The 24,331-nt window shown below is 36.7% G+C and overlaps 1 protein-coding gene and 1 non-coding gene across 2 annotated transcripts in view; one reads left to right on the forward strand and one right to left on the reverse strand.

Moving 5' to 3' along the window:
• LOC122291899 (probable apyrase 6) overlaps positions 1-24,118 on the reverse strand; it is a 33,908-nt gene extending 9,790 nt beyond the window's left edge. The window contains exons 1-6 of the mRNA XM_043099937.1: positions 23,245-24,118; positions 22,221-22,333; positions 18,615-18,722; positions 17,662-17,716; positions 16,854-17,012; positions 844-941 (exon numbers count right to left, since the gene is read on the reverse strand). Coding sequence (XP_042955871.1) covers positions 844-941; positions 16,854-17,012; positions 17,662-17,716; positions 18,615-18,722; positions 22,221-22,333; positions 23,245-23,869 — 1,158 coding nt within the window. The 5' untranslated portion in view covers positions 23,870-24,118. The remainder of the gene's footprint in view (positions 1-843; positions 942-16,853; positions 17,013-17,661; positions 17,717-18,614; positions 18,723-22,220; positions 22,334-23,244) is intronic.
• Positions 13,984-14,111, forward strand: LOC122293077. The gene has a single exon (XR_006237134.1). It is a non-coding gene; the product is annotated as a U11 spliceosomal RNA (small nuclear RNA).
• Positions 24,119-24,331: the final 213 nt, after the last annotated feature.

Consider the following 24,331-nt stretch of genomic DNA (forward strand, 5'->3'; position numbering starts at 1 on the left):
GATACATTGAAATTGATGCATCCCCAGCTGTGATGCCTAAGTTTCCTTCATCCTCTCCTTTCGTTCTAACTTCTGGTCTGGCTACATTTTAGTTTATCATGACTATTCCAGCCCCCAAATACAAATATATCACGATCTTTTGTCTATAATTACAGCACCATAGCCTTCTACCTAAACCTGCCCTGAAGTCCCTTTTTACTCGTGTTCTGTTGCTGAAACTAAAGATCCTGCTCCAGCATTGGTGTCAAAACTCTAACCCTCTGTCAGACAGATCTGACATCTATATGAAAAGATCAAGTGCTTATTAATATAGCATCACAGTTCAGTGCAGAAAGATCAAATGTTGCAAGCCTGAACCAAACTACTAATATATATTTCAGAAATCACCAAAAAAAATATTTGGTTCCTTTAAAAGAATTTGAAAATTGCTGTATTTAAAACTTTTAGTTGAACATAAATACCTGATCTCATTATGGTATGAATCCACACTTAAAAAAATAAAAAAAATAAAAAAAGAATCCACAGGGTTCCATTTCTCATGCTATACGTCAATCAAATAAGAGGCCCACACAGTTCAACTTAAATACTAGAGGGTTTTGTTTTTAAATGATTTATAAGTTACTCTGGCTTTTGAACCTATGGACTCACCCTTCACAGTCCAGCATTCTTACGGAGGGAGGTGGTGCCATATGAACTATAACTTATAGGCTACATTTGATCTACATTATACTAGGTAATAAGACATTTTCACCTCAACAAGTTGCATTCATTGACTATGAATGTAATAAGCATGAAGTACTATAAACTAAATTGTTACAATTGCGTTATGTCATTGTCACAAACCTCAGAAGTAAATAAGAAGTTTTCCGAAGAAATTGGCTTGCCTGGTAACTCAGAAAAGATAGATGAAACAATTTTGCAAGGCAGCTGCAAGCATTTATCTGCATTAAAATGAAGAACTGTCAAGAAGACAGTCTACTTGAATATTGTGAAATCTAAAATCCAATAATTACAGAAAAGAAAATTTCTAAGAAAAAAAGAATAGTGACAAAAGGAGATGCAAATGTTTATAAGGCAATATATTTTTATATAATTATCACAAAGCAAGTTATAAATTTATTGAGATAAAGATTTAATTATGTTATACTATTGGATGTGACATAAATGCCATTAAGGTATCTACTAAATTAACATTTGTACCATTGTTGTGAATCTAAGAATTGATCACATAATTTTACAATTTCAGCATGGACAGAAGCTGTGATGAAACATATGCCACGTCATGAGGTACCAGAGACTATTTTAGATGGGAAAGAATTGTGGAAAATGATACATATGGCAGTCTTTGATGAATATGAATGATCCATAGAGCAAATCCCAATTTGATAAAAATAAAGTCAGTAGTTCAATTAAACTTTGTTCTCAATTCTGATCATGAATATAAAATTCTAATTACGAAGAGCATGCTTTGTGTTTATTCTCGGATTTTGATGAGAGTCTACGTGCTATTTTTCAGAGATGAAACAAAATTAGTTTAGAAGTTTTCTCGGCTGTAGTCTTTAAAGTTGTCAGCTTACCTGAATAACCCTAGTAGGATGAGCATGTTGTCCAACTAAAAACTTCCACGTAAGACAGACAAAAGGTAGATCCATAGATCACGAACAAACAACTCACATCTGCCGCATCCCTCCCCAACTAAATTAGAAGCAATTCAAGGAGCTACAATTTGTGGTAACTTCATACTTTTACATGCAAAAGTGTAACCACAACCATGCTGAAATCTGAGTCCCTTCTACAGGAGTCTTAATGTTTTGATTTAAAAAGACGATACAAAAATTTTTGATGAGGTAAGACTATTAATAACTAGCAAAGGGAAAAAGTGCCATGGAAAGTAAAAATAGATTACTCTACACTATTGTGGACCATTATCCAATCATACATAGTATCAAGAAAGGAAGACGTGAGCTCTAACACTGTTTTCTTGCAATCCTCGGAAAAACGCTCACGTCTTTCCCTACAAATACACAAACATCAAGCGGTGCCATCTTTCGCAATGATGCATATTGATGGCTATTAATAGGGCTGAGCAGAAATCCGAAAATCAAGCTCCGGCTCCACTCCGATTCCGACTCGTCGGAGTCGGAGTCGGAGTTTTTTTCCACTGAAAAGTCAAAGTCGGAGTCAGAGTCGGAGGTGGAGGTGTTCCGACTCCGACTCCACTCCGCTCTGACTCCGACACTCCGACTCCACTCCGCTCTGACTCCGACACTCCGACTCCAACTCCGACTCCGATATTGTGCATATTTTATAAAAATATGTGTTTTCAATATATTAACATCTAATAAATAATTATGTATAAACTGTTATGAATCTTTCAAAAGAGAGAAAAAAAGATAGAGCTCAGAGAGGTTGAGAGTGAATGAGAGAAGTTCTCTTATTGATGGTATCAAATGAACTTAGAAACACCCATATATATAGGGTTACAAAAGTCTTAATTGACAACTACGACTTGGTCAATTACGACGGCTAAATGTGGTCATACAATACAACACTTACCCTTTGGATGACCATATTTAAAGAATATGCCTCGTTAAAAGCTTGCCAAGGAAAAACCCTGTGGGAAAAAATCAATAGCGAAGGAAAAAGAGTACAGTATTCATGTGTACCGTCGAGTGCTTTAGGATTGCCTCATTAAAACCTTGTAAAGGAAAACCCAGTGGGATAAAACCTTAACGAAGGAAAAAGAGTACAATCAGCACAAGTCTTCAAGACATTACTTCCCCTAAAAAGTACATGATAATAGGTCTTTAAGTCTCCGCATTCCAATATTCTGCACAATCTTCTTAAACGTTGCAGTTGGTAATGCTTTAGTGAATAAATCTGCTAGATTATTACTTGACCGTATCTTCTTGACATCAATTTCAACTTTCTTCTCATGAATTGCAATGATCTTCTTGTGTGGATCTGAAAGATAATTTATACCCGTATATCCAACTAATTGTGGACTTGATCCATGTTGATAAAATAATCACATATTTAGGGCTTCAATTGCACTGAGATAAGGTACTTCAGGATCAAAAATTTCTCCATCGTCTTCACAAGGACGAAATGGATCTTTCTGCTCATCAAATTATCGAGCAACCATTGGAGTACTCAGGGGATGAGTTTTGTCCATATAAAAGTACTTCAAGACTTTATAGTGAAATTCACTATATTGATTTAAGATCATTTTAACATTGAATTCACTACTCTTCTAGAGTTGTGCTCTTCTGGAGTTCTTGTAAATAACACAGTTAGTGAAGAATTCATCAATATTAAACCGCTAACCTCATTTTTTAATAAAAACGGTGACCAGCCTTTTTAGATCAGACAAGCACTGCGGATTTTCAACTCTTCTGTAGCTATCAGGCGCTGCAGAGCTATGATGCTACATCTTCTTGTCGTTTGTAGAGAGATGCTTCACGAGAGATGTTGTGAAGTAATTTGTCATAATTTTCTCTATAAAATAAATATTCAGCTCATCTTCATTCGCATCTCATCTTCTTCACTTTTCTGTAATCATACTGCATTTTTATTCTGCAATCTCTTTTTGCATTCTTATCCTGCAATCTCTTTCTGCATTTGTACTCTGCAATGGCTCAGCAATCTTCTCATGGCCAATATATGAGGTACTCTGCACCTCGTTCATCAGCTGTTCCTGCTTTTAGCACAGGTGCTATAATGCAATATAATAATGATCTAACTCATAAGTCAAATAATGAAACTATCTATGAGCTTGTGAGTCTCGGTACCCAATACTCATCATCCATTGTCACATTTTCTCAGCGACTACAATCTAGAACTTGTGGAGTTGATAAACTCCACGAGAATATTGCTATCCTTCAACGACTTCTTCTGGAGTCCAACATGAAGATAGGAGCAATAAAACAAGAGAATAAGAATTTAAAATTCTTACTTAAATCTTCTTTTCGATTGCCCACTCCTTTAGATAGGGATGCCATGCAGATTCTTGAAAAACAAGAGCGTTTGAAGAATGAGGCAAAGTGCCTCAAATTTCTGTAATTTTTGCTTCAAGATAATAAAATAATATTTCACAAATTCATATTTGTGTTTCTATCTTCTGGTAGATGTTTTGTGTGCTCCCTCTTATTTCTTCTTTAATAATGCACACTTCTTATCAAACTCATAATATGAATCTGAAATACTAATTGTATTTAAAAGATGGTATTTCAAAAGTAATAATATCATCCATCTTCCCCTTGAAACCGCAAGGGTTTCAGATTTATATTTCAAATATGTGCAGTTTTCATGAGCTCTTCTAGAGCCTCAATGACATTTAAATCATATATATAAACTGCAATAATAACTTGCTCTAGATTTCTCCAATATTTATAAAATCTATCGAGATCTCGTTATTTTCAGGTACTTGTCCCTCTTCAAGGGAAGACATTTTTATGAAAAATCTCTTCATGAGGCACTTATCAAGAGATTTATACTCTTCAAGAGTTTATACAGGAGAATTTTATTCAGAAAATTTGGATGGACTTTATTACTTGTTTTGTGGGTATGGCCTCTTCAGGAGCACCAAATTATTTGTACATTTCTCTTTCGAGATGCAGTATCTTTTGTATCAATAGGTCTCACATGCTTTTTAGACATGTCTTTAGATTGCTGAATTTCTTAATTGTCCTACAGGGACTTCAATTCTCGCTGGGATTTTAGCAACTAGAATATGAAACATTTTTATCTTATTGCATCTATAATTTAATTATCATCTGAACTTCCAGTTCACATATGATAATCAAGATAACGTCAAATTATTTCATCTTATTTGCTTCTAGCAAATTTTTCTTTCCACTTATGATGGTAAGACTTTATAGTAAAAGAATCTTCTGGTTCTTTTATGGACGTCCATATGAAAATCATTTGACTTATCGTAATTCATTTTGGATGATCAAGATAATCATGAAAAGATACAAATATTTTGAATCATATCACTTTGGTGTATCATAATATTTGATTCAATAATTGTATAATATCATCTCAAAAAGAAGGCTTATAGCTTTTCTAATACGAACTTCTAGCCCGAAAAAGATATTCATTATCACCTCCAATCTTTTAGTTTCTTTGAATAAAACGCATCATTCTTTTCACTTCAGGGAATAAAATGATATAAATCCATTATCATTCACTTCAGAGAATGATGTAGAACTAATAAGACGTGACTAATGATTTCTTATCAAAAACTCATTATTTTGCTTAGCCATTAAAATACCAGATATAAATTTAGAATATATTGTGAACTTTTGCACTTCATATTGCTACTTCAGGAACATACTCGATATTGCTACTTCAAGAGCACATTCGAGACGTTCATTTAAATATATATTCCTTAGAGAATTTTCTATACACAATTTCAATTATGCAACTTCAGGTCTATTAATCATAATGAGCTTTTGGTACACGTATCACTCATTTAAACTATGAGATACTCAATAAAATTATTGATTTAGGGCGATCCTTCAAGGATGCTCCATTTCCATTCTAAGATAAATCATATCATCAATAATTTATAATAAGTATAAAAAGAATAAATAAAACTTGTATCTAGACTATGTAAATAAACATAGAATTTATCAAATAATAATAATGAATATAATCATAAATATTCACCTCAGTAATTATAAATAATATATTAAAAACTTACTTGATGTCCGACGTCATTTTGATGGAGAAATAGTTGCAGTAGATATAATAATAATTTTTTGTCTTTTGCTAGCAACTTGCAAAAATAAGTAGAAAAGCTTTACGGCAACATCCACCCACTTTCTCAATCGCAACACCAACTTGCATGTGTGGGTCTCCACCATCACCAAATAAAACCAAGCTTCTCTTTTTATTTTCGAAGTTGTGGATCCGAATCCACTCTCTCAATCGCAACACCAAGTTACATGTGTGAGTCTCCACCATCACCAAATAAAACCAAGCTTTTCTCTTTATTTTCAAAGTTGTGGATCCCAATCCACTCTCTCAATCGCAACACCAAGTTGCTGGAAGAAGCCGCCTATTATTTCTATGAAGGCCTCAAAAGGCTACCAACTTTTATTATACTGTTATATTTTTCTCACTTATAATATTATATCTTGAAAAAATGCAGGGTGTAAAAGAAAAGCTTGGGTTTACAGATCCACCAGTAGCATCCGCGAGATCGATCTAGTACCTTTATATGCGATCTTCGACCTCCGAAGCATCGCCGAGAGGATGATCTCCCTTGGTTAGCTCCGCGAATGCTCTCAGGGAGCGCCTTAAGCAGAAACAGCTCTCTCTGCTCGACACCAATGTTGCGGGTTATGCGATATCAAAGATTCGTATCTCGATCAGCCTCGGACCCACCGATCTGGTTTGCTGTAGAACACTTGGGCGGTGCCGGCAGGGAATTTCACTCCATTACAGAGAAAATATGGAAATAAGTCTAAAATGGTTGCTGGAAGAAGACAAGTCAAACAATGATCAAAGTCAACTTTGAAAATAAAAAGAGAAGCTTGGTTTTATTTGGTGATGGTGGAGACCCACACATGCAACTTGGTGTTGCAATTGAGAGAGTGGATTGGGATCCACAACTTTGAAAATAAAAAGAGAAGCTTGGTTTTATTTGGTGATGGTGGAGACCCACACATGCAAGTTGGTGTTGCGATTGAGAAAGTGGGTGGATGTTGCCATAAAGCTTTTCTACTCATTTTTGCAAGTTGCTAGCAAAAGACAGAAAATTACTATTATATCTACTGCAACTATTTCTCCATCAAAATGACGCTGGACATCAAGTAAGTTTTTAATATATTATTTATAATTACTAAGGTGAATATTTATGATTATATTCATTATTATTACTACGTGTTATGAATCTTTGATATCACATAACCCGCAATATTGGTGTCGAGCAGAGAGCTGTTTCTGCTTAAGGCGCTCCCTGAGAGCATTCGCGGAGCTAACCAGCGGAGATCATCCTCTCAGCGATGCTTCGGAGGTCGAAGATCGCATATAAAGGTACTAGATCGATCTTGCGGATGCTACTGGTGGATTTGTAGCTCGATCTTCTACTGGCGTCCTCGAGATCCCCTCCTCCAATCTATACCTCTGCTTTCATGGCAAGTCGGCAGCTGCTTTCATATTTTCTATTTTCTATTAATAAATCTTCCTCATATGTGGCCAAGGAAGACCTTACAAGGACGTAAGCTGCAAAAATACTAATTACAATAAAAGTAATGCATCCTAAAATAGAAAAAAAAAACCAAAAGAAACTGTGTAAAACCAAACCCCCAGTAGGCGAAACTGAAAATGCTCCAACAGCTCAACCGATTTACTTGGACTTAAAAATTTGGACCATTTTACGATTTGTGCATCATGTGGTCGAGGTCGTCGTCGTTGGTGACGGAGATCAAGAAGCGGAGGCGATCACAGACGCAATCACACAAAGAGCTTGAATCTGCGACTCGTTCCAAGATTGGAGCCGCAACAGGGCGTCGGTTCCTGCCCCGACACCACATTTAAGAAGCAAGTAGAACTTCTCGAGCGCCGGTCTGATCGAGTCCTCGAACCGAAGCTTGTGTAGAAGATCGGTAGGGGAGAGGGGCTTGGAGATATGTTACTTCAGCAGATCAATCGCGAGGACAGCGTTCTGCAATGGCTTCGAGCTCTTCTTAGGTGATCGACCACACCGGCGTTGACTCGGTCGCTTGTGACGGATCAGCTTTGGAGGTTGCAAATCGAAAGAGGAATATAACTGGATAAGTCTACCTCACTTCCTCTCTCTCGGTTGGCAAAGCCATAGTTTCTGGTTGTCAAATCTAGAAGTAAAACATACATGAACCTCATCTTGTACCGGTAGCCCTTGGTGACATCGGTGATGAGGTTCTCGATGTGGTTGAGAGCAGTACGGATTGCCAGTGGCCTCGTTAGTGATGACACCCAGATCATGCTCGACAGAGGCAGCCCAGAACTTGGTGGTGATGAAGATTTTGGAGAGAGAAGGAAGACGAGAATCGTGCTGATAACGTGTTATGAATCTTTCAAAAGAGAGAGAGATAGAGCTCAGAGAGGTTGAGAGAGAATGAGAGAAGTTCTCTTATTAATGGTATCAAATGAACTTAGAAACACCCATATATATAGGATTACAAAAGTCTTAATTGACGACTACGATTTGGTCAATTACGACGGCTAAATGTGGTCATACAATACAAGATGGTTTATAACATAAACATTATAATAAATAATATAAGTTAAAATAAGTTAATATAGTTACTATATAAGTTACTATACCTTATATAGTTAATTTACATTACTAATTTACTATAAGTTACTATAAGTTAATATAGTTACACTATAAGTTACTATACCTTATACAGTTAATTTACATTACTAATTTACTATAAGTTACTATAAGTTAATATAGTTACTATATAAGTTACTATACCTTATATAGTTAATTTATATTACTAATTTACTAGAAGTTACTATAGTTACACTATAAGTTACCATACCTTATATAGTTAATTTACATTACTAATTTACTATTAAGTTATTATATAAGTTACTATAAGTTACTATATAAGTTACTATAGCTTATTTTATATTTTATATTACTAATTTACTATAAGTTATTATATAAGTTACTATAAGTTACTATATAAGTTACTATAGCTTATTTTATATTTTACATTACTAATTTACTATAAGTCAATATATAATATATAGTTATATTATATATAATTATAGATTATATATATACTATATATATATATATTAAGGGCTTATATAATATATAGTAATATACTATGTATTTTTTATCCATTAATCATATATATTTATATATTTTATATAACTATACCTTATATAGTTAATTTACATTACTAATTTACTATAAGTTACTATATAATTTAATATAGACTATATAGTTACTATATAAGTTACCATATACTATATATATAAGTTACTTATTTTAATATCAAATATCTTATTTTATTTTATATATTATAATATTTTATATATAGTATAGTTTATATATTTTATAAGTTACTATAGCTTATTTTATATTTTACATTACTAATTTACTATAAGTTAATATAGACTATATAGTTACTATATAAGTTACTATATACTATATATAGAAGTTATTTATTTTAATAAAATATCTTATTTTATTATATATATATTATAATATTTGATTTAAGGTTTACAAAAAAAAGGGGGGGGGGCTGAAAATACCAAAACAGAGCCCAAACGGCGTCGTTGGACTCTGTTTTGGTCACAAAAACAGAATTCATAATTCATTATAATAAAACGGCGCCGTTTTGGAAGTAAACAGCGCCGTTTACTTCAGTCAAGGACTCAAGACTAGTTTATCCCCCCCCGGGGGCCCCCACCCCCCGATCCCTCACTCTCAGGGCTCAGCTTTGATTTAGGGTTTAATTTTCTCTAGTCTAGCAGTCCCCGTCACCCCGAGTCCCCACTCCCCACTTCTAGTCGGCCAGTCCCATACGGTCCAGTTCTCAACTTCCCAAATCAACAAAGGCGGCAGTTCCCAACTTCCCAAATCGGCAAAGAAGGCAGACGGTCATCAGTCATCGCACGGTGCCATCACAGTCAGCCAAATCCGACACCATCGCAGATCTGGGTCATCGCACGGTGCCGTCGCAGTCAACCAAATCCAACTCTATCGCAGATCTGGGTGGGTCATCGCACGGTGCCGTCGCAGTCAACCAAATCCAACGCTGTCGCAGATCTGGGTGGGTCATCGCACGGTGCCGTTGCAGTCAACTAATCAACGCCATCGCCCAACTCCGACTCCATTCCGACTCCGCTCCAACAAGTCAGAGGCGGAGTTGGAGCGGAATCTAACGCCGTCGAAGGCGGAGTCGGAGTCGGAGTCGGATGGCTCCAATACCGACTCCGGTTCAGTCAGTGCTCAGCCCTAGCTATTAAACTGTGCTTTCCAACATGCTAAGAAATCCACTACCCAAGAAGGCATCACCCACTCTATCCCAAATAGGCAAGTGTTCCATAAAGCAAGGCAAGAGAAGGTGATCCAATGTTTCCTAATTCTTCTTACACATACAACACCTATTAATTGCTACTATACCCCACTTCTTCACATTATCCAATGTAAGAATCCTCCCCAATGTCACTGCTCACAAAGAATTTCATCCAAGGGGGAGCCTTGTTCCTCCAAATAAGCTTCCAAGGGAAAGAGGTCAACATTGTAGAAGGACTTCACAATGTACACTCTTTTCTTAGATGGGCCTGATACCAATCTATCGTCATTGTTGCTTCCCACCCGACTCAAATACAACCAATCAAAAAGCAATGAGGAGATCCACTTTCCAATCATTTGCCTCTCTAGCAACTTAACACCAATGGAGACAATCATGTGAGAGTTGATAAAGATATATCACAAAGCATGCTTAAAAGCGTGATTTGGAATAAATCTGGGAATGCATATTTCAAGAGTCAGTCCCTGCACCACAAATCATGCCAAAAGCCAATCTTGGACCCTACTCCCACCACAAATCTAGTAAGATGAAAGAACTCCCCCCAACGCCTTCTATTGTTCTACCAAAGCCCCACTCCAAAAGACTGTTTATTTCAGAGAACACCAACCGCTGCCCAAACTACCACTTTATGTCCATATGCACCCTCCACAGAATCTCTCTCATAAGCATATCACCATAGCCATTTCCTCAAAAGCACTCAGTTAAAAGAAATAAGTTTCTCACCCCCCAACCCACCTTCTAACACCAATGAACACACTTTTCTCCATTTCACAAGATATATCTTATGCTCATGACTCCACACAAAAATTCAAATGGTAGCTTCTCAAGATGATTTGCAACTCCGACAGGAAATGGAAATGATGATATATTATACGTAGGTAAATCGGATAACATGCTCTTGATCAAAGTGTTCCGTCCACCCTTTGACAAGCACAAGCGATTCCAACCAACCAAGTAGCGGTCCATCTTGTCTATGACCCGTTCAAAAAGCTCCCAGAGAAGAGCCAGATTAATCATTGGCAAGATCGAGATTCTACATCCAAGGATATCTGCCAAACTAGCTACATTCTCAACATAACAACTAGAAGCAATTCTGATTTGGCCAAATTGATCTTAAAACCAAAAACTGCTTCAAAGCATAGAAATATATAGTGTAAATATCAGAGATGACATGACTTGCCTCACAGCATACTAAAGAAAGTGTCATTAGCAAATATTAAGTTAGAGATGCTAAGTCGAAATCCATTCCTTGCTCCCACATGAAAGCCCAATATCAACCCTCTCTGCACTGTAGCATACTCAAAGCGTCCATCACACTAACAAAAAGCAAAGAGTATAAGGGGTCCCCTTGTCATAGACCTCTCAAGCTGCTAAAGAGACCACCCCATGGGAGTACTATACCAAAACTAAGAATCGTACTGGAGATACATCAGGCAATCAAACCACACCATTTCTCCCCAGAGCCTCACCTTCTTAACATATACATTAGCAATCCCCATTACACAAGATGACATGCCTTTTCAATGTCCAACTTACACAACAGTCCTTGTTCCCCCTGATTTCAATCTACTATACAGACATTCACTGGCATTAAGGACTCCACTGAATTTGCCTTTTTACCATTCATGGTTGTCACTACCTCACACACCTCAGTTTCCCAAAAGGGTCTTTCCAACCACCAGTCTTCATCCTCCTCGAGCGAATTAAAGTGAAGTCCATCCAACTTAGGTCTCCAAGTGAACTGTTCCAAGTACAGATTTTTATAAAATTGCATGATGTGATTGCTAATCTCCAAAGGATCAGAAGAAACTATGCTATTAACAGGAAAGGAGTATTGTTCCTTGGTGAATTGACCACTCTGAAAAACTTTGTACATTTATCCCTATTCTGAAACCATAACACTCTCAATTTTTGTCTACAACATATTTTCTCCATCAAGGTTTTCCTTTCCAAATCACCAATAAGCATTTTTGTCCACAACTTCTCTTCAGCATCGAACAATATTTCTATCAAAATCACTTCCATGCCCTTTAAGTCTTCAGATAGTTAGACATCACTGAATACCTCCGGATTCAAAATTAGGATAGAGTTTACTAAGGTTCCGTTTGGTAGATAAAAATTTTCATCTCAAATTTAAAATTCTCATCTCATCATTACAACTTTCCCAAATCCCTATACAAAATATAATAAATAATTTAACTTTTTCTTAACTTTTTCAAATCCCAAAATAATAATAATATTAAAATATAATATTTTAATATTTTATGTTAAACTCAAAATTTTCATCTCACTTACCAAGCAGAATCTAAATGTAAACATTCTGCTTTAAAATGTGGTCCCTAATAACATCAATGTCATATATTCCGTGGGAAATGTATTTTGCACATATTCAAGAAGCCAAATCAAAACTCAAAAAACAATGTAAAACAAGAAAATACTTAATTTGCTAAAAAGTTTAAATTATATATCTATCTCTGCACATCCAAAAAGCAGTATGTTCCTTTATGAAAGTTATGCTATTTGATGGCATGGATATCAATCCATGCTTGAAGTGAAAATCTGATGTGCCACTCTCAAGAATCTTAAATAGGACTGCACTGCAAGATACAATAAAGACCAAGCAGAGGAATTTTTTGAAATCTCTGACCCCTTGGATTCCACAATGATTCAAATTCATTACCACTTGACATTATAAAAATGCTTATTAGAAAGCACCATAAAGTACAATAATCGCAATTTGTAAATGTCTTTGACAAGAGATGAATATGGAGTAGTATGTGGAGTGGTTGGAGATCTAATGAGATGAATGGAAGCTATGAGGCTGAGTTTTAATTTGATTATTATTTTTTTACTAGCACCGGGCTATGGGTTGAGTTATGGAAGAAAATCCGCAGGGTCTGGAAGGAGTTTATCCGATATGTCAGGTAAGACATCCTATAGCCTTTGGAATGGAAACACTAGAGATGTGAAACAAAGCAGCAAAGGCAAAAAAACAAAGACCGAGTATATACAAAATAAATCATAGGATGTTGCATGCTACAAAAACAATTATCTTTTTAAATATCAATTGGAAAGGAGTCTAATTTAGGTGAGATCACTGGGCTCTAAAGACCATAAGGATAATGCGTATGTGGAGTAGGTGAAGAGGATGGAGGAGATGACTCTAGATGAGTAGAAAATACCAAGTAGGGATTGAACTGGGAGTGGAATGGGTGAAGCAGCCAGCATGAGAGTATATCCAAAAAGGAAACATTTGGATGGTAGGGAGTAAACTCAACAAACATCACATCAACACTTGAACTATTGCCAAAGAACAAGACTGCAGCAACAATATCTCCTTGTTGTAGAAGACACGTGACGTTCTCATCATGGACCAGCCTCTATATCAAAATTGAGTTTAAAAAGGAATAAAGAACTAATTTTTTTAAAAGTAGCTGATGTTATGTGGGAATTCCACAATTTCATACAAATAACAAAAAAAGGTTCAACCAAGGGGTTGGCCCAAGTGGTGAAGGCTTTGGTCTTGGGGTATCACTCCCTTCAAGGTCCAAGGTTCAACACCCCACAGGTGCAAACAGTCCTTTTGGGGCCACACCCTTTGGTGAAAAACCAGCAATTTAACCAGTTCTATGTAGGAAAACTTTCACGAGTGCGGTGCACGGGACAGGAGTTTACTCTGCAGGGGTGGGTCCGAAGGACCATGCCTTGGAGAGATTCCCTGACCCTCATATCTAAAAATCTGCAGCAGAGAGGATTTATTTATTTTTTGATTGGTAATCAAGAAATTTTATTCATAATAATAGGCAAAGCCCAAGTACATAGGGGGTATACAACGGCAAAGAGGATATTAAAGATTAAATAATCGTTAGCCAGGTGAGTGGAGTGTACAAGATAATTATTGAAGTCTTGGCTTATCAATGGAGTAGGTTATTGAGAATAAAAGGGTCGGTTGGCTAATTACGCCACGCTCGCCCTTGACTGGTGAGTGCTGTATGGCTATCAAGACATATGGCCGACATAATTTTAAAGCCAGAGAATGCATATGTTAGAGATTGGCAAATTCTAGACCTGGTGCTTAATGCTAATGAATGCCTAAACAATAGGCTCACCTTAGGTAAACCAGGGGACTTTACAAGTCCGATATTAGAATGGAATACAATCATGAAAATTGCAAGTTTCTTTTGTATTCGCTTGGGAGATGCAGTTTTGGGGAAAAATGATGATCTTGGATGGCACATTGTATCTCTTCAATATGCATGGATTTTGGGAAAAATGTTAAGAGAGATTCCTGCTAGTTTTTTCAACAACTTTCATGGTTTAAGGTGGGTTATCCATTGTCTTGACTAATTTTTTTTGTTATCATCATGGAGACTATTGGTAAAATGGTATCAGCTACATTTAATAGAGCTTCTCTCTCACAATTTTTAGCGGCTAGTATTCTCGGTGTCCTTAACATCTCCCACCAATTGTTTGTAGATTATATCTTGATATTTTGTACGCCAAATCAAAACTATCTTTGATCTTCAAAAGCACTCCTTTTATGATTTGAAACTGTGTCTAGGTTGAAAGTGAATTTTCCCCAGTCAAGGCTGCTTCCTGCTGGTAACGTTCCTAGCGTGGATAGCTTGGCCAGCATATTAGCGTGTAAGGTATCCTCTTTACCCATGAAATATCATGCCTCCTTGGAAGCCTCATTCAATGCCATGTCTATTTGGGATGGGGTGATAGAAAAGATTGAGCACCACTTGGCTTGTCGGAAGAAAATGTATTTATCTAAAAGTGGTAGGAAGACCTAGATCAAGAGCACTCTCTATAGTTTACCAAGATATTTTGTCATTGTTTCTGCTTCCCACCAGTGTCGCCAATAGAAGAAAGCTATAGTGGGACTTTTAATGGAGCAGACTAGGTAAAGAGTTCAAATTTTCACCTAGTAAAGTGGGACCAAAGTATGTTCTCCAATTTCTAAAGGAGGTATGAGGTTCAAAATTTGCTTTTGTTCAATTGGCTCTCTAAGGGAAAATGGCTTGGCACTACCAACATGGAAGGAAGGCTTTGTGAAAAGTGATTAAGAATTCAGAATTTGGTTGTGCTTGGGGAAAATGGTGTCTTAATGAAGCTAATGGACCCCACGGCGTGGGGTTGTAGAAAAACATCTGAAGAGGTTGCAGGTTTCTCTAGTCATACTAGAATTGTGGTGGGTGATAGTTCTTAAATCAAATTATGGTTTGACAAAGTGGAGGCAAGGCGCACAAGGCTTTCCTAGATATTTAGTGCATCACGTGTGCAAGAGGCCCCAGTGGCTGACATAATGGAAATATCTAAGGCTCTCCCAGAGGAATGTTAGCTTCTTCAAAGCAGCCCACAATTGAGAGGTCCGATGCCTTCAAAGAATTTTCGATCTTTTGTACTCCAATAACTTTGTCTTGGAGGTGTAGACAAAAATCTTTGAATCCCTTCTAAGAAGGGGATGTTCATAGTTAGATTTTTCTCTCACGTCCTTATGCATCAAGATAGTAATTTTTTCCTTGAAGGAGTATTTGGCAGACTATGCCACCCCTAAGAGAAGCATTTTTTGTTCGGAAAATTTCCGTAAGGAAAGTCATCATTATAGATAACCAATGAAAATGAAGTATCGTTGTTACTGATTGGTGTTGTATGTGCAGAAAGAGTGAGGAATCGGCAAACCATTTTTTACTCCATTTTGAGATTGCTAGAGCTTCATGGAATGATTTCCTGGGTGGAATTAGGTTGGTTTGAGTTTTTCCTAGAAGGATAGCAACCTCATTGCTAGTTGGAGGGTTATGTGGATATCCACAGCAGCCATGCGGAAGATGGGTCCCTAACTGCTTGATGTACTGTATTTGGAGGGAAATGAACAATATTGATTTTGAGAATCACAAACAGAATGAGCTTAAAATTTTCTTTTTCAAATGTTGTTCTTTTGGCAGCTGCTATAGATTTTTTTTTTTTTTTCCTAATGTCCTAAGTGATGATGATGATGAGTCTGCAGACCAGAAGTAATAGAGATTAGAACCAAGCTAAGCTCTTATAAGTGTTCAACACATAGCACTTATAATTCGATTGATGTGAAAATGATGAAATTGAGGGAATTTGTCAGTTTCAACTTATTTGAGCATGCTACATTTGAAATTATGATTTTTAATTTTTTTTTAAAAAAAAAACTTTCAGTTATGTTTGAGGCATTAGAAATATGGATCTGTTATACCTGGTGCTATATATAGTTATGATGTGATATTCCTAACCCTATAGAAAGGAGGTGCTAAAAACAGGGATGGGGAAAAGAGAGAGGAAATAAGTTGGCAAGTTAGAAAGAATACTTTTTAATAAAGTAACCTACCCGCCTTTGGATAAGTTAGCTGCTTCCAACAAGCTAAGCAATGTTCCATCTCCACAACATCAATATCCTTCTATAAGCTAAAAACAAAGAAAAGCCAAACAGTGGCAGTGAGCATGAGGCAAATTCTTAGACAAGTTTTGTTTTCGTCATCAACATTGACCACATTATGTGAGTACTTCACTTCCTCTCTTTAATTTTCTATCAATAAGGTCTCTAAATCATAATACCTCTGCCAAAGGGGGAATAAACAACCAGCTGGACGTTACTTTACACATTAAAACACTATTTTTGAGCAATAAAGAAAGGGTGGATAAAGGCCCATCTTCAGCCAAAGTATCAAATCAAAGATTCAAACTTCAGGTCAACAGAAAATAATATTTGGAAGAAAATCAAATTTGAATGACAAAAATTCAAGTACATCGTGCCGAAATAGCAAAAAATATTGCTACCTTCTTTTCTCTTCAACAATGCCAGTGCCTCATATCTGCATGCAGAAAAGTTTCCAGCCGGATGCAGATCCAAAAGGTTTGCATGGCTGGCATTCAAGGATAACTTATATCCTTTGGGAATGCAGGGGTTAACAGCAATGCCATCACTAGAAGTTGAAACTGCATAACAAAACACATAAATAAACAATTAGCAACAATTTATTAACATTATTGAATCCTCAAATAGAACATTATGCATGACATCTAAGTTTCAAGTTCATTTGAGATGATTTGAAAAGGGATAGATTTAGGGCATCTGTCCATGTGTGATTGTGGTGGGCTAAATGTTAGAGAATGTGTAGATGGGTTCAGGATTTTGGAAGGCAGCGTTTGGATGCAAAGATTGACTAGGGTAATGGGGAACCCATAAACATTAGCTGTTTCTCGAAGCAAATAGGTTGCAGGAATACCAGGACAACAGCCAAGTTTGAGAACATATGGTTGGCCTTAGGATTTTTCTATGTAACAAAAAGGGCTTAATTTGAGGATAGAAAAGAGGAAAAACTACGGAGAAAAGCTTCTGACCATTTAGGGGCTGTAAGAAGGTGAACAAGAACAAGAATAATATTCACACATTATGCCAACCTCCCTCATATGCAAAACAAAATATTTTATCAATCTTAAGTCTAAACCAAGCTTCAGGACTAATTATCATGCAAGTAATTGAAGGTCTTGCGACTATCCCATAGCAGTTATTTAAATGTCAATATCCAAGTGCCGAACTCATGTTTTCTTTCACAGTGCTATAAAAAGGGAAGTTTCAACTCACATGATGCCAGTTGTCTTGAATTGTGAGCCTCATGAAATGATTCCCAAGCAGCATCCTATACAAGAAAGCATGGTTAGATTTTTTTGTAAAAGAACCTTCCAATACCCATGTTATCAAAAAATAGCAAGTATCCAAAGGTCACTCGAACTAGGTATCTTACTTCAGCTGTCAAAACTACATCATTACATCCCTAACAAAAATTGCTATTATGCCAGCTCCAAGCTTTCTTCCAGCTTCAAGTACATCACACAAAGTTTTTGATGAATAAGTACATCACACAAATAAAAGCTTACATTCACCCTTTATACAAGTAAAAGTGCAATGTAATTAATTTTACAGAAAATAATCAATAATTTCAAACATTTTAACATTTTAGTTGCACTTAATAGTTCCATGACATCAAATATCAACTCAATGCTTGATTAAAGAAACTGAGAAAATTTCAAACATTGGGATCATTTTCAACAGGGTCTCACTATGATTGTTACCAACCCACCCCATCCAACAAGCTAACAGCTCTACCACCCAACAAGGAATCACCCAACTAAGCCCATATAATCTTCAAACAGGAACAATATTATTCATTAAAAAAAATTAATAAAATAGAGAAAATTAGATCTATGTAAATAAATAAAAAAAAATGAAAGATATTAAAGGAAAGGGATAAATACAAAGCGTTTTTGAGACGTTGAAAACATTTTTCTTTTATATAGGTAAGATGTTGAAAACATTTAACAACTGGGATTTTCTTTTCTGTTTTCTTTCCATCAAGGAGTTTCAACTCACGGGTTTGTTTCCTTTTTTTCCTTTTATTATATGAAGGACCAAGTGACAAGCATCAGCCCAAGACTTTTGTCAGAGAGACCATTCTACACACACATGCACACACAAAAATAAACTAATCAGAATAGGTTAAAGTATTTTTCTTTTACAATTGTAATAAAGGGAAACACCTGACCAAATTTCGGAAAGCTTTGAGTGTAGAGATAATAAATAACTCCAGACAGTTTGACAAATCTTGTAGATTGTAGTCGTTCTGTTTCTTTTGTAGCAAATGTAACCTGCAATTGAGTAGTTCCAATATCAATTCAACATCTCTACATGTAATAAAATTTCTCATATACAGATGAAGCAGCACTCCATAAATTATAAAATTCTAAAAAAACCATACATAGTCATACTATTTAAAAAAAGGTGGGGAGGGGGCAAGGTTTACATGTGTCACATATGATCCAACACAGGTGATCGTGAAGACTAGGCTCGTTAAAATCTTTAGCGGCTACCCACAGTGGAGTATTGAAGAAGAAAATTTTAAGTTCTTGCACCATCTGCCAGTGGTCTTCTAAATTTTTATCATTCTTTTCCCACCAAAAACCACACATCCAATAGATGGTAGCCATCTTTCACATCGCTGTAATTTGAAAACAGCTATATAACATTCTCTAATTTACATAGAATCTACTAACCTTCTTGGCATAACCCAAACACTGCCAATTAAGTCATTCCACAAGGTTCTTGCCACCTCATAGTGGACTAAAAGGTGCTCTACAGACCACACTAGTTCTGCACTAACAGCACAATTAGCCACTATAATATGACATTCCCTTAGGTTATCCATGGTCAGGACTTATCAAAAAAAAAAAAACTGTTATCCATGCTCAGGAACTTCTCCAAGGAGTCTATCCAAGGGAAATACAATACCTTTCTAGGCACCTTAGTTTTCCAATCACCCCTCCGATGGAAAGTTCTTCTCCTGAGGTATAAAGATATGATAGAAAGAATGTACAGTAAACTTCTTTTTCTTGGATGGGTTCAAAGGGTCTCATGTACATCTTCAAGGCAAAATGTTGAGAGTACAATACATTGAAAAATTCTATTGAGAAATTCTGTGAAGATATCCAATTCCCAGCCATGAGCCACTCTAAAGAAACTGGCATTCCATTGAGGAGCTACTAGTGAATTCTAATAGGTTTACCACCAAAGTATCCTGCATATGTGCAAATACTGTACGTCTTTAGGAAAGCTTCCTTGAGGTCTCGTCTTCATACTAAAAGCAGAGCCAAAATCTGATACTAGAGTTATCCCACACCTTAAGTCTAGTATTACTTGAAAAAACCTCCCATCCTCTTCTGATATTTTTCAACAACCTCACACCATGTGGCCCATGTACATCATTCGAAAACCACTCACCCTAAGCACAATCAAACTTCGAATCCACCACAGCTTTCCACAAGGCCTCACTCTCATATTAGTAATGCCAAAGCCACTTCCCTAGTTAGGCTTGATTAAAGGAAAGCAAATTTCAAACTCCCAAACCTCCATCAAAAAGTGAAGAGAACGCCCAATTTTACTAAGTGAAATTTATACTTATCAGCTGGCCCACTCCATAAAATATCTCGTTGTAGTTTCTCTATTTGATTGACCCCACTAGTTGGGAGGGAGATAGGGACAGGAAATATATTGGCAAATTGGAGAGAGTGTTCTTGACCAAAGTAATCTTGAGGAAGCGGGTAGCCTTATTCCAGTTATGTTTCTGAGGTAATAATTGCCAAACTTATTGACTGGTCCAAATTGGTTTCTATACCAAGTCTTTAGACTCCCGTAATAAGATTTCCATTCTGCAATACCAAATAGATTCCTGCCAGCATAAAGACAATCAAGACCTTTATAAATTTCCTGAATAGAAATTTGGGCAATACAAATTTTGGAGTGAGTCATCGTAGCTGATGGTGCTTCTTGGGTCTTTTGATGATTTGATAGCCACTCATATGCATATTGTTTTATAAGAAATGATTTCTTTATCGAGACAAGCAAGAGCATGAATCCCAATAGACAAGACATATACACAAAATCCACCCAACTAGAAAAGGGAAAAGAAGAAGGATGTTTAGAAAAGTCGAATCAGAAAAATAGATAAACAATTTTGAGGGGCCCATTGAAAGAGTGTATTAAGAAAGTATGACTTGAGCTCCACCGCTGACCTTTTGCAATCTTCAAAGCTATGCACATCTCTCTCTCCAAATACTCCACAATAAGCATGATGGGCACAATGGTTCATTTGGTGAATACTTCTTTTACTAAACTGCCCTTTCCAACATGGAAGAAGATCAACCATTTGAGGGGGCATAAACTCAAACTACCCCAAAAAGCCCAAAGACCATATTCTAAGATGTGCTACCATCCTCACCGCACCCATACATCCCCACAATAGTTCCAGATGCATATGCAACAAGTTTACCACATTTTAATCCAAATTATCTATTGAATTTGACAGGGGCTAAATGAAACTAAAACACTGATAAGGGGTGAGCTGCAGTGATAAAAAGTTTTGGTGGTATACTTAAGAAAAGTGGGGTAATTTGGTGAATAAAGACTCACTAACAGGATGGTAAGGACATTTTTTCAATTGCTCCACTATTATGGGTTTGAATGTGAACTTCTTTTGGCCATTGCAATTCAGAACTTTATACAGCTTCATGCAATTGTTTCCAGGGTAAGATAATAATTCTTGTACTAAGAAGAGGAACTGATGCATCCTCTTAATAAATATTATAGCCACCATCCACATCACAAAGAAGAAAGGAAAAAGAAAAAAGACAAAAGACAAAGCATGCAGGTCCATGAACAAAATTATATCAACTCAAACATAAAGTAAAACTGCAGAAGATACATCCACATGCCAAATTGATCATAACAAAGCAAATTGGAGGAGCAAAGAAAGCTAAAGATAAATAAAATCAGATAACCAAGTATTATTTCAGGTTACAGCCAATAAAAATAGGAAGACATAATAACTACTTCAGTTCAACATTTTTTTTTTTTTTATCGGGGAACCTCTCCAAGGCAAGGCCCTTTGGACCCACCCCTGCAGAGTAAATTCCAGTCCCGTGCACCACACCCTCGAAAGTTTCCCTCCACGGAACTGGTTAAATTGCTAGCTTTTTACCAGGGGGTGTGGCCCTAAAGGATTGTTTGCACCCATGAGGTGTTGAACCTTGAAACTTGATAGGAGTGATACCCCAAGACCAAGGCCTTCACCACTTGGGCCAACCCCATGGGGTTTTAGTTCAACATATTGAAACGAGTTTCTTACCATGTGCTGGTTGTGGACCAAAAATTCATTTATATCCTATGTAAACAAAGTAATTCGGTCCAAAATAGAAAATCTTAGATGCAGCTATATCATCAGGCCAGCTCCACAAATTGCATATTTAGGGACAAAGTGCATGGATGTTGTAGATGTACCATACTGAACATATATACAGCTAACTTTCCATAAACACACAGGAGTCAAAACAAAGAAAAAAAAATTTACATACTTGATCAAGAAGAAGACAGCATATAAATATTGCCCATTTTCTATATAACAGCTAGACTCTTTCTCATAGCATCTATATATATATAGGTGTTGGACAAGTTATAATAGCCCTCCGAATATGACTTAAACAAGCCAATTGTCAACAAGAAGAAGGGTACCACACTTATAGCCATATAAGCAAGCATACATTTTACATATAAAAGTTATTAAACTTGAGGTCAATAAACATTTGGTGCATAACCTGCAAAGAAGCTCCACCAAGTTCAACTATCCCTGTGGTTTCACGAGGTTCACCTCCCAAGGTTCCCAAAGCATAGTTTGCCGCAACCCAGGCATAAAAACCTTCTTCTTCACCTGTTTCCAGATCATCTCATTTGTGATTTACAAGAAAGGTAACTCCTAAACACCAAGCATAAAAAGCAACGGCCTTTCAACCTAGGATAACAAAATATCATTCTATAGACTGATGATCTGAAACAAAATATACAGAAACATATTAATAGAAGTTGAAATATGGCTGATAAATTTGGTAACCAAACAGGCTGAATTTATCACGCCACAATACATTTGCATGATACATAACATAATCAATTAGGATATGCATAAGTGGACTCACTTTAACAAGTCCGATATGTTTATCAGCTGATACCTACGATAATTGGATAAATGGACTCATTCCTTATTTTTAAAATATTTATGGGCAGGGTGCTGCATCCTAAAAGGTTGAAAGTGAATGATGACACTTCGGAGATGAGTTTACATGTATCAGCATTCATTTCATCGAATAATTTAATATCCAACACAATGATCTTTAATGCATTCTAATATATCCATATAAACATCCCTCTTTCGATTGATTGAGATAATCAATGATTTATTTCTTACTACATCTTCATAAAAGCTCGATTCCCAAGACCATTAGGTGTTATCAAAATTAAGTTTCTAAGGAAGAGGAACCATTTCTTCCCAGGTCTCTATCACAAGAAGTTAACTGTTTGAAAATACTTGCTATAACAGTAAATTCAATTCGTGAAAGTTCAGTTTAGGGAAAAGAAGACTAATAAGAGCTGTATTCCATCATGCATAGAAGTTCTCAAATTTCACAATTTCCTAATAACAAAATCATCTTAGTCTGTTCACCTAACATCTATGAATCTGATCTCAACCCAAGAATTATACAGGTATTTGAGGCAAATGAGTAGTAATTCAATCAAAGATTACATTATACATCATCCATGCTGCCAAACCGGTATAAATAGCATTACCTCGAATGATACGCGCCCACTCGTCCTTAAACAGAAACCCCGATGACCTCAAAGCCCGTCTACACGACTCCATAATCTTCTCCCTAAGCTCCGTACCCAAATTCTCCAACTCCGCAATCGCCATCAACTGGATCTTAGTGTTGCTCCACTCCTTCCTCGGGACGCGACGCCTCGCAAACCTGATCAACTTTCCAATTGATTCCCCGGAGACCTCTGGGTCGTCGGCGAATCCAGCGAGCCCCGGCCGGATCTTCATGGAGCTCGACCCAGTCCCGTCCATGAGCGGGATCCGGCCCTCACCTAGGAACTGGAACACGCGGACGCGGGAACCTGTGGAGCCGGCATTGATCACCACGCCGAAGAATGTGGATTTGGGCTCGGAGAATTTGGAGGATTTGTGGATCTTCTGGGCAGTGTTGAAGAGGTAGAAGAGGAAAGGAAGGGTGAAGAGGGAAGCGAAGAGGAGGAGCCATTTGGTTTGGGAATGGGAAGGTTTAGGATTAGGGGGAGCAGGGGAGAAGAGGTGCATGCGAGGGTGAAGCTGGGTGCGATGGGGTGGAATGTAGGAGGTGGAAGATCTAGATTGGAGGTTGGAAACGTCCATTGATGAGTATGCTTTTTGCATCGAACGATTTTGCCCAGGATTTTGCAGAGATTCATAATTCAGATTTTGGCTTCCATTTACCGGCTACTCCGATTTTGAATCACGAGTAGAATATCATTCTTGAGTAGACCAGGAATACCACAAGAGTTAGGTGGCTAATTCCATTCAAAGAGAAGAATAAAAAGAAAAGACAATTACTGGAACCTTTTAATTCTTTAGTAATCAAAATTGTGAACCTTTAGGTAAACAACCATTTGTATTCGCACGGTATACTCCTTAAAATGTTTATTCCAGACAACTTGTTATCTACCGAACCTCTTCTATCTACACTCTCAAATATACTCATCTTAACCCAACGTCCAAACTCCACTCAACTTATCTCAATTTATTTAATTTAATCATTACAATTTTATCAAATTTCAATACAAAATATAATAAACAATTTAATATTTTCAAATTTAAAAATAATAATAATATTAAAAA

The sequence above is a fragment of the Carya illinoinensis genome, chromosome 13 (assembly GCF_018687715.1).
Source record: "Carya illinoinensis cultivar Pawnee chromosome 13, C.illinoinensisPawnee_v1, whole genome shotgun sequence".
NCBI classification, from domain to species: domain Eukaryota; kingdom Viridiplantae; phylum Streptophyta; class Magnoliopsida; order Fagales; family Juglandaceae; genus Carya; species Carya illinoinensis.